The sequence below is a fragment of the Vanessa cardui genome, chromosome 4 (assembly GCF_905220365.1).
Source record: "Vanessa cardui chromosome 4, ilVanCard2.1, whole genome shotgun sequence".
Lineage (NCBI taxonomy): Eukaryota > Metazoa > Arthropoda > Insecta > Lepidoptera > Nymphalidae > Vanessa > Vanessa cardui.
This window is the reverse complement of record NC_061126.1, coordinates 1,833,676-1,852,791: the sequence shown is the minus strand read 5'-3', so window position 1 is coordinate 1,852,791 and position 19,116 is coordinate 1,833,676. Positions and strand designations below refer to the sequence as shown.

The 19,116-nt window shown below is 32.7% G+C and overlaps 1 protein-coding gene across 1 annotated transcript; it reads left to right on the top strand.

Moving 5' to 3' along the window:
• Positions 1-537: 537 nt before the first annotated feature.
• On the top strand, positions 538-2,029 carry LOC124544505 (bombyxin A-3 homolog). The gene is made up of 2 exons (XM_047123099.1): positions 538-736; positions 1,834-2,029. Exons 1-2 carry the CDS (start codon positions 538-540, stop codon positions 1,998-2,000), a joined length of 366 nt encoding a protein of 121 aa, XP_046979055.1. The 3' UTR covers positions 2,001-2,029.
• The last annotated feature ends 17,087 nt before the right edge of the window (positions 2,030-19,116 follow it).

Genomic DNA, 19,116 nt, shown 5'->3' with positions numbered 1-19,116 from the left:
ATTAAATATTTTTCTATATTAAAGCTGTTGTTTGAGTGCCCTAAGATCTAGTTTGAATTCCAAAAGATTTTCTTAGATATTCTTTAGACGTCTAAATAAATAATTGTAGATGCAAAATGTTTTTTAAACCAGCTATAAATATAAATTGACTATCAGGCAGGTTCGTTCACCCATTTCTAATTATCAATGAAAAGGAGGGAAGGTATATTTAACGGTTATAATAACTTTTATTTTTAAAATGGTTTTAATGATAGTATCTGTTTTTTAAGATACAAATTGTCGACCGTGACTTCATTATAGCTTTAGGAATTTGTCATCACATCTTAGGTATCAAAAAGTAGTTCCAGGTTTAAGCTTGAGCCATACCAAATGTCGGTTAGGTGGCTTCATCGTAGAAGAGAAAGAGATATATATACAGAGTTACTTTTACATTAATAAAATTAGTGTAGATGATATATAACATATATATAATTATAAAATAGTCTGATAAGCATATGAAGATATAGAAGATAATATTGTTTATTTTCTTGTATGTAGATGAATTTCAAAAAATCCACGACTCTCATATATGTCGTGATGATGGCATCCATGTGCTGCGGTCACATTGGTGGAGGGCTCTCGTTCCAAGATGTCACTCCTCAAGTGTACTGTGGTCGGGCACTGGCGAAGGCTCTCGCATATCTCTGCTATGACGAACCTTTGAATGAAAAGAGAACGGAAGCAGGCACCATGTATAGTAAGTTAATGGAAATATTTTATGTTAATGAAATATTTTTGTTATACCTTTATTTATGTAGTAGTATTACAATCTTACTTACAAAGGTAATATGCATAATTTTTTTTAAGTTACTTAATAAATACAAATATGAATTAAAAATAGTTACTCTGTGAATATGGATCGCGTGGCTAAATTACTAGCAACATATCCCTGTTGATATCAATAGTAAGTAAATCTTGTTTTAAAAATTATAGGGTACAAACAGTGTTCAGTAAGGGTAAAAAATTCAATTTGTTTTAGTGTTCCCTTCTTCGTCTTTCAATACATATTTATAAATAACTAGTGACAAGCTCCAGGTAGGCTCGAGTGTAATTTATTAATGAATAAAATGCAATGATATAAATATAATTTGTATGCTATAGCACTCAGAAACGATAAAATTAAATGTTAGTTCTGTTAGCAAGCAGCAGAGTTGTATAGATGATGATTTTGAGAAGTACTTCTGGTTATTGATGAAATGATCTTCGAACTTTACGTAGCAGATCATTTTATAGTAGATCAAAATAAAGCAACGTCGTAGCCGTTGACGTTTTTGTGTTTTAGATTAATTTTAGGTAAAAATTATCAAATTGTTCGATAATTAACTTGACTCAGAATGTCAGGTGACAAAAAAACAATTCGAAAAATTATTACGTTTCACTTTTAATTTTTTGTCAGGGCCTAAACGAGGAATATTATAATAGTTAGATGTTGAGTTGTATGATATCCATTTGGCGCAGTATTTGTTAGAAACAAAAACCCAAACTACACATGTGTTACTGCGGACCTGTCAAACCAGAAAAGATACATTTCGTTAGGTATGAACATCGACATTTTGATGACTTTCTGCATCGGTTTTCATATCATTCAGATAGCCATCGATGACTTAAAGCAAGCCTAAAGGTTGCCCAGAACAAATTTCTGGTTTAGCGATAAGACCAAGAGCATATAATACGACTATTGCTATTTACATATGTAATTTTGTTGAGTATCAGCTTAAAGTTAAAAGGTTTTAAATAAATTCATTTGTATTAAAAAAGGTCGTAAAAACACTATAATATGTATATTTATTACAGATTCAATTCTCGCACCATACTATAAAGAGCAAGAGAACCAAATTGGCTGGCCGTTGCTGTCGTATCACAAAGCAAGAAGCATGGGTATGTCAAGGAGCAAACGTCTCGTCGTCAATGAGTGTTGCGACAAGGCTTGCAACTTAAGCGAATTGTTATCCTATTGTTGAATTATTGATTCCCGATATTGTTGTTGTTATGCTTTGTTAGTGAACCTTAGTAAATAATTAGAAAACTTGAAATTTGTGTTTCATTTACTTGATTGTTTATTTTTCCTATTTTTAATATTTTGTAGCTGTATAATTAATGGCTTACCACTTCCCTTGATGGCTTTTTGAAAGTCCTTCTAGGGAGGTACAACTCATTCATCAGACATTCTACCGCCAAACAAAAGTCCTTAGTATTGTTGTGTTCCGGTTTGAGGGCGAGTGACCCAGTGTAATTCTAGGCACAAGAGACATAACATTTCCCAAGATTGGTGGCGCATTGGCGACGTAAGGAATGGTTAATGTTTCTTACAGCGCCATTTCTATAGGCGGTGGTGACTACTTACCATCAGATGGCCCGTATGCTCTTCCGCCAATCTATAGCATAAAAAAACTAAAGCAGGTCTACCTAACCAGTTTAATTTTGATTGTTGTGATAATCAAGTAAATTAAATTGTATTCGTGATAGTAATAGTCTAGTTTTTCAACATGATAACATTTTATTTTTACTGAAATCGAATAAAAATATATTTTATTCGAGTAGGCTTTTAAAAGCACTTTTTGAATCGGACATTAAACGTAAACCTACTCTAGTTCGGGATGTTGATTCTACCGAGAAGAGCCGGAAACTCAACAGACAAGTTTGTGTAAGTTAAATACAACATATCTGTAAGCCAAACAAACATTTTTACCATCTATATAATATAATACTATAAATAATAATATAAAGTATTGAATAATATGTCTTATTTATTCATGTTTTTTAACAAACGAATTTATTTAATGAATCACAACAGTACATCTTAAGTAAAAATTCCTAGGATACTCCAAAATATCCTTAGATTATCCTAGATTAATGTGTTTGTTTAAATTTATTTGTAAAACGAATAACAAAAATAAAATACGTTTATAACTTATTGATCGATATCAGTAATTATGCCTACGTTAATTGATTTCACATGCATCGGTAATTAATCGGGATATACTATATTATAACTAGTATTGTTTTACGTTAAGTGCTACCTATTAGTAAGACGTACTGAGTAACAAACACCGAAAGATACATTCAAGTCGACGTATGAGATGAATCTAATTGATGTATTTTAAATTAATATCACTTATGTCGTATGTAGAAAGGTCTTTTGTTGTGAAACAACTATGGCGCGCCTTGGGGTGATATTGTATCGGCAAATGGCATAATGCTCTCTTATGCTGATATGCCACGTCACCGCCGTCACTCTGCTCCTGTATGTGTGCGTGACGCGTGTTGGAATATGAAATTTGCATTAGCTATTGATTTTGTATTTGCTTTTGTTGCTTCTTCCTAGTATTCCACTCGCTCCATGTGTCTTTTGTTTTATTTGAAACTTAGTGCTACTTAAAGACTGACAAACAACTTAAATAACAATATTTTTCTTAGAGTTACAACATATTATTAGCTATTTATAACTAGTATTAACAACAACAACAGCCTGTAAATTTCACACTGCTGGGCTAAGATTTCCTATTGGCTAAGGCCTCCTCTCCCTTTGAGGAAACATAGGAACATATTCCACCACGCTGTTCCAATGCGGGTTGGTGGTATACACATGTGACAGAATTTCTATGAAATTAGACACATGCCGGGCTTCTCACGATGTTTTCCTTCACCACCGAGCACGAGATGAATTCAAACACAACCCGCAGTCATCGGTTAAGATGCACGCGTTTTAACCATTGGGCCATCTCGGCTCGCTAATATATATATCTACTAAATATAAATACAAAAGTAACTCTGTTGGTTGTTACGCTTTCACGACTAAGGGACTGAACAGATTTAGATGAAATATGATACGAAATAAACTTAAGCCTCAAGGAAGGACATAGGCCCATTTTTTTAATTCACCCCTTGAGGACATAAAATATGGAGTTAACGTTTGTATGCTACAAAGTTTAATAAATTTCGCGCGGATAAAGTTGTTGTTTTAGCTAGTATCGAATAAATCAATGGCAAGGTTCAAAATGTTAAGAAAATAATTAAGTTATCATTAATAATGCTACAATAATCTGCTATAAATGCCAAACTCAAAAAAAAATTTTTTTGGATTTGGCATTTTTATTTCCACAAAAATATAACTTAATTACTATCTTTCGGATATCCTAAATACTTCTCTTTAACCTGATTTTATGTAAATTTAATAAATGAATATAATCATTCATCTCGTAGTTGATTGTTCATGATTCATCATAGAACTAGTTCATGTAATACCAGTGGCGTAAATAGGGCGGTGCCACCGATGCCCAGGCACAGGGCGTAGACTCTCGGGGGCGAAAGAATAGACAGACTGGGCAGGACTATTGTTTTTCCGTTTTGTTAAGATTCCGCTGAGCCCCTAGTACTCGATTCCAATACAAACGTAATAACATGCTAGTATCATTAAAAACATACATCGAGCTCATTTTTTTGGCAGCGCACGAGCGTATTTGTCTTTAGTGTTTATCGTTAATGGGCAACGCATTTGTAGTAGTGAAACTGCGGTTAAGTTTTAGTGAGTGAGACTGTAAAGTAGGCAAAGGGTCTGCTTAAATAGGGTTCATTTATAGAAGCTCGCACAGGGCGCCGAAAAAGCTATTTACGACACTGTAATACCATGTGTTGTTAATTACTACAATTTAACTTCTACACCTTTTCAATATCCAATCCGAAGTTTTCGCTTACCGATTGCATCAGAGTTACAAGTAAATACAGCTACGATAGTGGCGCAGATACAGCCACGTTATGCATTTGTCGAAGCTCAGTATTCCCGTCACGGCGGTCTCTAGGCGTTTTCCGCCAACGTGGAGTAGTTTGTTCTGAAGTTTCTTTCTCTATTGATGTTGCAAACTAGCTGCTGAAACGCTCGTACATTTTTAATTCAATCGATTTAAGCACCGGTTTGTTATGGTTTAATTACTATGTACTGGAATCAGGTCGGATTTCTATAAAAAATATTAAAATTCAATAACAGTATTTATTTAATTAATTCTTCTTATAATATTCGATTAATATAGACTAATTAATTATCTGAAATAACTTGAATATCTTTTATTTTTAATAAAAGTTTGTTGGATAGTCAACGCAAATTACTGTTATACGTTCAGGTCTATCTACAGTTATACTGAATCATGATGTTGTCACACTAAAAAAAAACCACAGATAAAAAATATACGTAATCCCGCCAAGAAAACGTCGGTCTACATTGAAAAACAATAACCATAACAAGGCGACATTTCCAAGTTTTCTAAAAGAATACTCTGAGTGCTTCGAGTGAGAATACGTTGCAGTCGACATACAAATTACCGAGTCGAGTGCTTATCACCAGTGTTAGAGTCGAGATAACTTTACAACTGATATTGATAAAACTTTTATTGTTACAGTCGATTTCATTTTGTATAATTCAAAAGTTTTTTTTATTATATAACACTACATTTATCGACAAATTTTATAATACTTACACCTTAGGTTTGCTTATATACCTTTGGAAAGAACCGATTCCTGCCGATTTAAATAACCAATAGAAATAGCTCCCTATCGCGCCATTCGACGCTATTCGTCGCTATAGATTCTCGCGTCAGTTTAACCCGACAAAGCAAGTGCATATCATATGTATGTGCATATCGACGGGTCAAATTGACGAATATATTAGGTCATATGATAATACAAGTTATTACGTTTGTGTAAAGATCATATTCACATAAGAAATTAATATTGATAATTTGGGATAGCGTACTTAATTCGGATGTGATCGGTTGTACGAATTTTGCCGATGCTACATCTAAGTTGTGTCGTACTATACTATATAAGAACGAAAACAAAGGAAACGAATTGTTCAAGTTTATCATCTTTGTGTGCGTAATAGCGAGGCCTGACAGTCGTCAAATATCACTTTACTAATATATGTGGACATTATTAACTTTGATCGTATATATATAAATAAATAATAAAAGACTACTAATACTGTATAACTACCAACTGTACTACTACTAACAATGTTTCACTACAGTACCAAAAGACAAACACAAAACCTCATTAGTTGTTCTATCGCCAAACAGCAATAGTTTTAGTTAGCGTGTTTGGTTTTAAGTGAGCGAGTGTAATTATGGGCATCAGGGACATCGCTTAGTTTCCATGGTGCGGGGCAATTAACAGTGTAACAATTAGTTTATTGTTATAGTGCTAATGTGTAACTCCTGGCTTCTTCGGATGAAAACTTGATGCTGAAACTATCAGTTACTAGAAAATCCTGCTTTAAATTATGTTTCAACAAAGTTCAAACTTAGAGCAATCTGTTACAACAAAATATATTAATTCAATTTATTTCACATTATATTCTTTATAATTTTTAATTGTAAACAATTAGTTAACAAAGCATGTTTAAAAATTATTATTTGAACCGAAATGTTTATACAAAGAGCGTACACCTTTCTTAAAGGCCGGCAACGCACTTGCAAGCTCCCTGGTGCTACAGATGTCCATTGGCGGTAGTAGTCACTTTCCATCAGGTGAGCCTCCTGCTCGTTTGCCACCTATAGTTGAAGAATTAAGTGTAAAATGTTTCTCTGTGATAAAAGATTTATGTGATTTTGCTAAATATACCGTCTTTACCATTTTGGTCAGATGGATGTTGCCAATATCGGAAATCGACTGAACATGACTTTATGGTTAAAAAGGGATGCTACGGCCTATGTTACGGCCGTTCCTTATTATCTTAGTCACACAAACTGCACAACACTTTTCTATTCACTGTTACACTTTACTTTAGGGATGACGTTGTGTTTTTATTATAATTAAAGAAACTTGCTAATTTTTATGTCATAATTATTTATTTGACAGTACACTTTTCTTGCATGGTATTTAGCAAATGGCTGGTTTTCCGACAACATCAAAATAAAAACCATATTATTATTTATCATAAATATTTTAATGCAAACGGAATGAATTAAACAAGAGAATATTTGTAGAATATTGTTTTGTGATTTATTAAACCAATGAAATATCTAGTCGGTAACACCTACAGTCAGGTATAGGTGTGTCGGTGCCAAATTCAATTCTCTACATTGTATAGTATTATTATTATATTTAATACAAGACCCGATTTATACGACATAGTTTAATCTGTTACACGAGGGTCTTCAACGAAGGTCGCGAATTAAAATCTTGTCAAATTCCGTGAAATTTTCAAGTACTTGTTTCATTTTAACAATTCATCTCATGTTCGGAGGTGAAGAGGTCATCGTGAGGAAATCTGCATGAGGCAGCTGAATTTTTGTTTTTCTTGGGAATAGAACAATCTGTTGATATCTGTCGAGCCTTATATAAAGATTTGTCATTTGAATCAATTGAGCAACTATTTTGAAGACCGGAACTTACATAAAAAAAAACTGCCACATACAGGTCATATATTTTTTTTAATTAAAAAAAAAAAACTTGAATGCACTTGTATTAAAAAAAAATGAATGGGCTAGTTAAATTAAGTATTTGTTGAATAATAAAGAACTTCAACCGATTAAACATAAAGTTAAATATTAAAGATCAAGTAGGTTAAAGTGTTGCATGAGAAGTTTCAATCAAAGCTGCGTAAAATTGTATGAATATATGTAAATATAAAACATATTTCATACTCAAATCAATAGTAAAAATATAAGCAGCCGAAAGAACGACTTTCAATTGTTTTCGTCAAATCGAGTTCAAACAGACAACCTTGCCAAAAAAAGCATATTTTATTAATTCAATTATAAATGACGAAGTTCAGCGAAAAAAACAAAAAAAATATATTTTAGAATCCCTCTTCTTTGAAGTCAATTAAAAAAGCTGTCAGCTGATTTATACTATTCTGTGAAGTTCAACATACGAAAATTTGCACTTAATGCAACGAATCATTGGGTATACGTTTCGGCATTTTTTAATGCTGGTGTTAAACTAATCAAGAGCTGAGATTGCCCAGTGGTTAGAACGCGTGCATTTTAACCGATGATTGCGGGTTCAAACCCACGCAAGTACCGCTGAATGTTCATGTGCTTAATATGTGTTTATAATTCACCTCGTGCTCGGCGGTGAAGGAAAACATCGTGAGGAAGCCTGCATGTGTCATTTCATCGAAATTTTGGCATATGTGCATTCCACCAACCCGCATTGGAACAGCTTGGTGGAATATGTTCCAAAAACATTTATCCTTAATGGGAGAGGAGGCCTTAGCCCAGCACTGGGAAATTTACAGGCTGTCGTTAAACTAATCTACGAAAGAGACTCAATTAATCTTTTACCAAAACGGATAAACAGCTATACACTTAGGTAATGTAAAATAGCAACCACGATATGCCCACTGCTGGGCAACGGATCACGCAGCTCCAATATGTGATATACTCGTAGTTAGGTATTCATAAAATATATTGGAATATGACATCGGGTTTTCTAGAAAGTTGTCCTACATATGAGTCTTTGTTCCGATCTTCGCAGCAATATACAGATTCTTGTAATAAAATTTCTACGTAATACTTTATTCTTATTTTCGTTATATTATATAAAAGCTGTTCAAATTAGTTTCTTACCTCAACTTGAAATATTGAAAGCCTTTGGATAATACATAATTTTGATCTCACACATGATATATTATTATCTATATATGTATGTCACCGAAAGATTACAAAATTCGTTAGATTACAATCTAAATTACAATCAACGAATTTTGTAATGTTACGGCGATATATACATACAATGTAAACGAAATACCATTCCTCACGACATCTCAAATTATTTAAGTCCGATTGGCTTGAAATTAAGCATAGTTAAGCAAGCCAGCGTTAGCTAGCGAACTTCTTTCGCTCGATCACTAAGAAAGAATTTATGGAAATTTCAACCTTGTTACCATTCTGGGTGGTTAGGTATAAAGAAACAAAATTCGGTTATAAAATTTTTAATGCACAGTAACATAGTATTATAAACAACCAATTACTTAATTTACCAGTTACTTATGTTACTTCTTATAATGACTATTATATAAAATTATGCCAGCTAGACTCAGCGTGGGTCACTTGGGATAAAAGGCAAGCTTGAAAATTCAATGTTACTAATCCAAAATTTAAGGTTGAAAATTAGGCGCCACTGACGAATAAATTAGTTGATGTGGTTTGAAAGAATACACCGTTCGCCAGACCGGTGTAAACGAAATTTATAATATAATTGAAAGTGGGTACATCACCAAAGTTTCCAGCTACACGTGGATACCGACAAAGGCTTAGGGAACAGGCCTGCCGTCCTTGGAGTTGCACAAGCCGCTATCTGGGCACACTCAACCAGGAACCTGGAGCCGTTCACTCTTAATATTTCCATTCAAGAAGTCCACGTGGTGGGTAAATCCGATTAAAAAATAACCTCCTGTAATACGAAATATACAGGTTCAATAAGTTAAGCAAATAAGCAAGTGATAAATACCTTTTACGAGAGATGTAAGCACGAATTTACCTTCTGGAGGTTCAAAGTCCTGCTTACACAAATTGACGATCTCAACTCCGGAGAACCATTTCAAAGGGTCACTGGAAACCACAATTTACACATGACTACGACTTATCGAATTGCAAACCAATGCATTTAATCAAAAACAAGAATTAAAGACTTACAATTTTTTACGAGTCGGTAAACATGATATAAAGTTCTGTCAAACTTCAAAACTTCATTGTTAATATAAATTCTGAAAAGATAACTGCTATTAAAGCACTGAATACTAAACAACCACAAATTAAGAAACTCAATTATTAAGACAACTCACCGATATATTCAGTATATCGAATTAGAAGTTTGGATTCGGTGTGAAGCCGATAGTTCCAAAATTCAAAAAGAACGAAATCGAAAGTTCACGAACCTTTGAAAGGTTAGCGAGTGTGACCAGTATCACTACCAAAATACCCTTAATGATAAAGGAATTATATCCATAATTAAATCAAGGATATAATTATGGAATAATTATTAAAATTAAGAAAAGCCAAATATGAGGCAAAGTAAATTTATCATAACTAGACTTCGACACCTACATCGAAGAACTAACCTTTAAACTGAAAGACAGCTATTAAATTAATCTGAAACGATTTGAAATGACCTCCAATAAAATTCAACAAACGAATTGGATGATTAAAATCTTATTTTAATAATTGTTTTAATGCACCTTTAAAATAAATGTAATTTATTTTATTAATTAAAATTTTAGAAAATGCCAAGTCGAAGCGTTATACTAGCAACACCGACATAAATTAAGTGGAAAATGGGTCAATGGCACGGAATTTAGCGAATTGACACTTTTTTGACTATCGCCCACTAATCAAATATTCAACCCCTAAACAGTATTACTTAGCTTAGTTTGAAGGGTGACTGAGTCAGTGTAAATTTATATACAAAAGAAAATTTTGTTTCGTATACATCGTAGTGAAAGCCGTATCAAAAATTTATCATATAATAAAAATAATTAAGTTAACAAAAGGATAGAATAAAAATGTGACGTTAAAGTATGTATAAATACTTATTGTATGGGAGACAAACGAGCAGGAGGCTCACTTGATGAAAAGTGATTACCATCGCCCATGGACATCTGCAACATCATGGGGCTTGCAGGAGCGTTGCCGGCCTTTAAGGAGTCCGCCCTTTTCTTGAAGGTTCGGAAGTCGTACCGGCTCGGAAAATCCACCGGCGAAAGCTGATTGTACAAAGTCGTTGTGCGACATAACCATTAAAGATTAACCATTTATAAAATATATTAAAACGGTTTTAATATATTTGTAAACTAAAACTATCACAATAACTAAAATATACTAGGCCTTTAAGAATGCAATCTCGTCGTTATTAAAACGTCCAAAGCATAATGTTTTCATTACAAGACAAATTCATCTTACGTGAAGTGAATTAATAATTTAAACATTAAGTACTGCGGAAGGCGACTCGAGATTAAATGTCATTTTTAAATTATTGAGATTGCTTATTACAGACACTTTTTAAACATCAGCAAAAGTTTAATTAGTGTTTCATATGACTTTCTATTATAATGTGGATTTAAGACATAATTTATTTATGGTTTTATAAGACTTTTTTCTTTATTATTATACAGGAAGAGTATAAAGGTAATGATGATGATGGTGATGTCGTCCATATAACCGATTTCGACAAAGATGACCAACATTGGAACACCAAGATGGTCAATCTCAAATGGAACCAGCCAATAACGCAGGATATATTGTACAGCACAAGTGTATACGCAAACACAGGCCCAATTTCGATGGACGGTTAAAACGACACGATCGGAAAGAGCTCAAGCGCCATACATGATTTCCGAAAAATGAAACTTGTAGACTCCCGGCTGTTTGGTTTAAATTCTGCCAAAACTCTTTTACATAGCTTATTCCAAATAATTTTACCCCCAAAATTCTGATAACAGTTTTGTCGACATTCAAAAACACCCCTTTATCGCGAATCCAATAATAAATCTCATCGATTATTCAAGCTATCGCGTCACTTGGATGATAAATGTTGTTTATTTTGTGATACTCCTCTTGGTGTTCAAGGACGCTATAGGTATGTCAATCATACTTGATCTACAGCTTGGGCGCCAATTTTATTAACAAATATCGCAATGGAGTCAAAATCGAATTTTTGCTGTTCAATTGTTCATGAGATCCAGTTGTAGTATGTATGTCGAAGTTAAATCGTATTATACATACATAGGTACCTCGGTTTGACTCTTAGTTACAACTAGGCTATATCTAGCTATGGTTTATTTTTTTCTGAAGAATGTTCAAATTTGGATTGGAATAGTATTAGACATAATAGCCTTTATTAATTAGTACAATGTTCCTCTTGTTGTTATATAATATACAAGTAAAACAGTCGGCAGTATATAATACTAAAACTTCCTTACAAAAATTCTGCATCTTCTGTAATAAGTGGAATTTTTCAGTTTGGTTATAATAAAAGAAATATCCTAATTTATTAATAGTAAGAGATTAAGAGATCACAATCTTTAAAGAGATTTCAGTTCATAAATTGACGTGATTATATATAAGTTTACTAGATAAAAAATGCACTTTTTCTATGAAGAAATGGTTCGATCACGATAAAAACACCATGAAACTAGATGTTATCCATTTATTTGGCTTCGGGAAAAATAGATTTGGCAGGATTTCACAATCCGTCGCTTGAGGTCGATGACAATAAAGTACTATATTACATTTCTGCTTTCATACAAGATATTTTATTTGTATTTCAAAACTGAGTTTTACAAAGAAAAGGATGTCTCCTTAGGTAGAAAATAAAACAATCCAATAAAGGAGTTAGTGCCAATAAATGTGAGAGGGATCGAGGACGACTCGGGCTCTTCGAATTGTGTTATGAAGAAAGTTGATGTAGGGATTTATAACCAGCTGTGTGATTGATTTAAACTTTTGTATTGGATCTCTTGTGTATTAATATTGTATTTTATTTCATAAATAATGATTCAATGATTTTTCACTTTCACTTTTATGAATTCTCGTTACAGTAGCATAGTCTTTGGACAGGTTAACCATTTGTCAGTCCGCCTGTCGTCATCTAAACGACCAAACATATTGAAGATAATCTGTTAGAAAAGGCAGTTAATTTATTTATTTATTTTTTCCTTTGATGCAGGGAGCACAGATGGCCCAGTGGTTACAACGCTGCACGCGTTCACGTTTTTAAATTGGATTAATTAATTCTCTTTAAATATTAAAAATAAATAAATGGTGTCGTATATCTCTATAAGCCAGACGAGGGATAGTATCATCACGTTCTAACGACCTCAGTACATGTTGCAAATCGTAACCAATTATTGCATACTAGCAGCACGTGAAAGGACTCGCAAATCAAGTCGAGAATTAGGGTAAAAATGCTTGATATGAGCTGAGACGGCCCAGTGGTTAGATTACGTGCATCTTAACTGACGATAATGAGTTCAAACCCAGGCAAGTATCAGTGAATATACATGTGCTTAATTTGTATAATTCATCTCGTGCTCGGTGGTGAAGGAAAGCACGTGTGTATTCCACTAACTCGCATTGGAATAGCGTGGTGGAATATGTTAAAAACCTTTTCTTTTATGGAACCGGAGGACTTAGCCCACCAGTGAGAAATTTACAGTCTGTTGTTGTTGTTTGGTGCTGTATTGTTTTTCACAGTCTCATTTTTTAATCTAACATACATTTTGAAAATTATTCTCAAATAATTTTAGACTCTTATAAAATAATATTTTATTTATTATATAAACTAGTATTGAAATGCATCCCGATACAATTAATCAACCTGAACTTCAAGTTAACGTAAGCGCCAGTTTCATCAGACTTGCTGTTAGTAGAGAACTTAGCTATTACTTGATAGATAAATAATAATTAATAGATTGACTTTAATTCGAATGTAACTAAACTATGTTGAGTTAGATTTAGTTTCGTTATAACCAACTCTGCGATAAATTAATTTTCCCTCGGATCATCGTGCATCGTCAGTTCTGCTATCGAATCATTAAGCTTCGTATTGATATTGGATTGGATGCGGCAATTGTTTTTAAATCGGCTTCATAATTATTGAAATTTAATAACCACATCCAATTCTAATTCAAATAAAATCAAAATAAACTTTATTCAAGTACGCTTTTACAAGCATTTTTTTGTCGTCATTTTACAATTAAGTGAAGCTAACACTGGTTCGGAAAGTGATTCCGAGAAGAACCGGCAAGAAAATCAGTAATTACTCTTTTAGGACATTTAAAAAATACAAAGTCATGTTAGTTAAATACAATTATTTAAATTAATATATCCTGATTGGAAGTCAACAGGCATTAACTCCACGATTTTTTATCATCTATAAAATCTTGAGCTTTTCTTCTTCCAATGTATTTTTCAGTTCTTCTGTTAATGTATTTTTTCATCCGCTTTCATGCAAAATATAGTCAATGAGGTATTACAATCAGGCAATTTAGTAAGCTTAAATCGATCAAGAATATACTATTCCCAATATGTTATTATATCGATTGCAATGATTAGCAAATTACAGTTGAAGGAGATAGCTATCCTACGAAAGTTAACAAGTTTATTTGCTATGAATATCTTTACTTTAGGTTAAGTTGAGATTCGAAACCTATAATTTAATTTGTCGTAAAAATAAATAGGGGAAATCGAAACTAAAATTCTTTAATACGAGAGAAGAATCAGCTATAATTGTAATCAACATTTATAAGAAACTATTTTCGTCTACTATTAGACGTAAAAACGTAACTTATGACCATCAAATATCCTTCATGCCTAATGTCATCAAAGTCAGTTTCGAGGTTGGTCCTCAAAAACGCAAAAGACAGACAGCATTACAAGATATACAAATAGACAAAGAATTTTGTTCTATTTTGTCGTTTTTCATAAGATATTTCATGTATAACATCTGTTGGTGCATCTTGAGGGCGTGGCCAACTCATGTACCGTGTCGACAAACAGCACTATAATTTGCTATTTTATGTTCCTTTGTTGCTACATATTTATTTTAACAATAGGAAGATTTTTTCCTCCAAATAAATATCTATAAATTACATAAATTGATTTAATATATGTAATTGCAAAGATACAAAGGTGTAGTTTATGTTAAAAAAATATGTAACTGTATTTTCATTTGCCATATCCATCGTCCTGTTATTTATAATTCTAGTTCAGAAGTAAGTCCTATATGAAGTGTTGTGCCTAGTCCGGCTTGAGGTTTGAGGGTTCCGTGCTCTATCTCAATGCATTTAGCTTACTCAGACTTACCTGGTCATCTAGATCTGTAGCGTCAGCGAGATGCTATCGGTTTTAGTCTTAAGGGAACCGTAGATAGAAATTGATTTTTCAATATAGTATAACGTGTTCAAAAAGTCATACTTATACTAGTAGAAATCTTATAATACTACTACTACTTACTACTGCTGGGATAAGAGCTAATTTCACCACGCGGCTATTTTGCAGGTTAGTGAATACCCCTGCGGTACAATTTCATCCAACAGATGAACGTTTCCGTATGAGAGATGAAGTATTAAAACATATTAAATTAATGAAAATACAGTGATGCTTGTTCTGGTTTAAACCCTTATTCTTCGGTCAACACGGTAATCTACTCTTATACAATAAACAAACAAAAGTAGTCTTTCTATCTCAGCTTTTGCTTAAATATTATTATTGAATATAATAGTTATGGTGTTAACAGTTTTGAATTTTGTTTTTGTTTGATTGAAGTAAATATTATCATGCTAGCTTTTCGACACGTAAATTTTATACGTATTATATCGGTTATCGATACCTATAGTAATATTATAAATACCAAACTATTGAATCAAAGTTAATGAAATTTAGTCTTCATCATATTTGTGATCCAACGAATGGAATGGATTTTTTATGTACTTACAACAACAACAAACAACAACAGCCTGTAAATTCCCACTGCTGGGCTAAAGGCCTCACCTCCCTTTGAGGAGAAGGTTTGGAACATATTCCACCACGCTGTTCCAATGCGGGTTGGTGGAATACTCATGTGGCAGAATTTCTATGAAATTTGTCACATGCAGATTTCCTCACGATGTTTTCCTTCACCGCTGAGCACGACATGAATTATAAAGACAAATTAAGCACATGAATCAGCAGTGCTTGCCTGGGTTTGAACCCGCAATCATCGGTTAAGATTTTTCGCGTTCTAACCACTGGGCCATCTCGACTGTTAGTGTAGCCGCGGGCGAGAACTAGTTCGTCTGTATATCTTAATTTTTATAATTAAATGTTGACTTCGCTTCGACATCGAAGTCGTTAAAAAATATACTTAGCTATCATATTTTATGTAGTGAATAATCTTATCTATCCATCGACTTCAATACAATATATTCATCGATTTCTATACTAATATCATAAATGCGAAAGTAACTCTGTTAATCTTCCACGGCCAAATTACTAAACCGAATTCGATTAAATTTGTTATTTAGTTTGGAGTCTAACGGGAGATAATTTATGACGCGTAGCACCGAATGACCAATGCCGAAATCGCAAGCAAAACCTCGATTGACAACTAGCAGAACAATTTGTTATGAATGTATTTCAAGGAAATCCTAATTGATTCTGGGAAGTAATTATTACTGTAATTATTTATTTATAACGTAATTTATATGTTTGTGGACATAGTATATAATTATTTATCAACGACAAAATATGGTTCCGTTTATTATAAAAATGAATTATAGCGTTCGATGTCCTGCGCGATATTTTAAATAGATTCTGAAAATTGTTCTCGTGAAAATTGATCATTCTTCATTAATTTCATAATGAAAAACTATTTGTTAGTTAATTGGAAAATTAATTAGAATGTAGATGAATTGATTAAATTAAAAAACGTCTGTTTTTTCGTTCAGACATCTACAACTCAATCTTTATGTTTATTTAATAGGGAAGGACATTGAACTCTATAATAAAAGATACGATATGTATATTCTAAAAAGGTGATAAAAACAGACCTAGACTGTTACAATACAATACTGTTAATACTGCTCTTTTAATACAACAAAAAAAAAACAACAGCCTGTAAATTTCCAAAATTTTAATAACCTTATTTCAGGCCTTTAGGCTCCTCTCTCTTTGAGGAGTTGCGGGTTGGTGGAATACACATGTGGCAGAATTTCTATGAAACTTGAAACATGCAGGTTTCCTCACAATGTTGTCCTTCACCCCCGAGAACGAGATGATTATAAACTCCTTTATGTATTTATTTATTTAAAAGTAAAAGTCATATGCGACATTATGAGATTGTGACCTTTATTATTATAATTTGAAATTAATATTTCAAATATTTGAAATATTAATTTCAAATTATAATAATAAGAGGCACTTTCGAATATCAGTTTAAAAAAATATTTGTGATTAAATGAGCTTGATATCATTTCTGATATACATCTTATTCTAAGTTAAGAACTATTCACAACAATGTTTTGGATGAAGGACAAAACGGAAATTGGATTTTCATGTTGACGAAAAATTTAGTAATTGAACAATAATTTTTTTAGTTTCCTTCCTCGTTCTTTTGCTGTAATTTTTCTGTGGACGGTCGAAAATATACAGTGTATGTATGTGTATGTATGTACATCTTGATTGTTGTTTTTGTTAACACTTTCAATGCGGAGCGAGGTCTTACATACCTCGTATGTATCTCCATTGCCTTCGCCGTCGTGGGTAGGTCGTGGTAGGTAGTGATAAATATATTTATATGGCTCCTAGTAAAAATAGAATACTATGGTGTACCTGCTATAATACGAGTACTCTTTGACCACAAACCGCACTAAAGAAATAGAATTCGATCATACCACATCGAGTTTTAGTTTCTTAAGCTTTATGGGGTCTAACAAGCCCCGTAGCGGTATTATGATTGTTAGATAGGTGCCAACGTGATAAACCATTGTGAATTCTTTTATAATCGTATGGATGTTATGTATTTACTTTCTAAAAATATTCAATAGATTTTATTAGTCCTGTGATAGAACTTTTTCCTTTCGATTCTGATTTGCCGTCCCTTCGGATTAAGAAATAAAGGGAAGGTATACTTGTGTTGTGTAACACTTGTGCACTATAATACTTCTGTGTAGTTGGCTGGTCATTGACCGAAATTGTTAATAGTAAACAACTTGAAAGCCAATCAATGAGCTCCGTTCAAAAAATCATAAAATATATTCAATGTTATCATAATTTATCGTGAAGATGAACATGTATGATGGTGGTGAAAACTTTAAACAAAATCTAAACGTGTATCGCAATTAATTCGTTGAAAAGTGACAAATCAAAATCACTTTATTCCATAAACTGTTTTATTTGAAATTAAATATTATAATTATTATATAGAAAGAATTAAATTCGATACTACATATAAGTATTATTTTTATATTATTATAATAAGCTACTTGTCGCCGATGTTTAGGCGCTGGTCAGGTGTCAGGTATAATAACAGTAGACTATACCTTTTCTTGGGATTCAAGCGTCCTTCATCAAACATTTCATCAAATTTGGTTCAGCAATTTAGTCATAGAAAAGCAACAGACAGATGTTGAACACATTTTTATCTCAGAATTATATAAGAAAACCCCGATCTTTAAAAGTAAGTTTTAAAAAGGCAATAAAAGTGGTACATTTGAAAACGTCGATTCTTAATTACAGATTTTAAAATGCAAATTCAAGAAATTCTGTGTTTAAGTTTGAAATAAACTAATCAAAGATGTTAACCAACTGTATAATAATTTCATTAAAGAGATAGAAAGTACGACACCGCGTAATTAGTCAATTTTTTTGCGGCGTGTAGTTTTATTAGCAAGTTGCGAACGTTTTTTTTAATCGATAGTTGTTTCATGAGTAGGCAAAGAAACCTAATTCAGTACCCGTTCTTTCTCCTTTTTGATTACGTTTTTTTTTGTTTTGATCCACTAACGCGCTTTAGCACTTTAGCTAAACACTAAAGTATTATTATTAAATAATTAAAAGTAGGGGTTAGAATTTATATGTTTAGTAAACAAAAAATATTTTCCTAAAATTACCAATAATAAATTTAGTTAATTTTCGGCTGAAGTGCCAACACTACATCAATAATTAAAATTAATATTCTTACGATCATCATATTATACCATAATCATCAAAAACTGGAATGAAATGGAAATCTCTTTATCTAATTTGGTCTTAAAAACTTGTTAAATATAAACTTTAGTTAGTTTTCTTTTAAATCTTGATTAAACCATTGAAGAGTCCCAATAATGTCATCTAATATTTCATCGGGAAATTCCATTTCGTGTTTCCAAGATCATAATAGCAATGGCGGTCCCCCACAGACTAATAAATCATTGTCAGTCAGGCTCAGTTGCAGCGGCTGTCCATCTATGCCAACCCTTTTTTCTCGACGAGGTAACTTAATTAATTTCCCGGAAAGAAAACATGAACCATTTAACAAAAACGTTTTAGTAGCTGTCAGTTTCGGTGACGCGAAGGCTGTTTACCAATTAAAGTTCCGTGGTTTATTTTAATCACTAAAATTAAT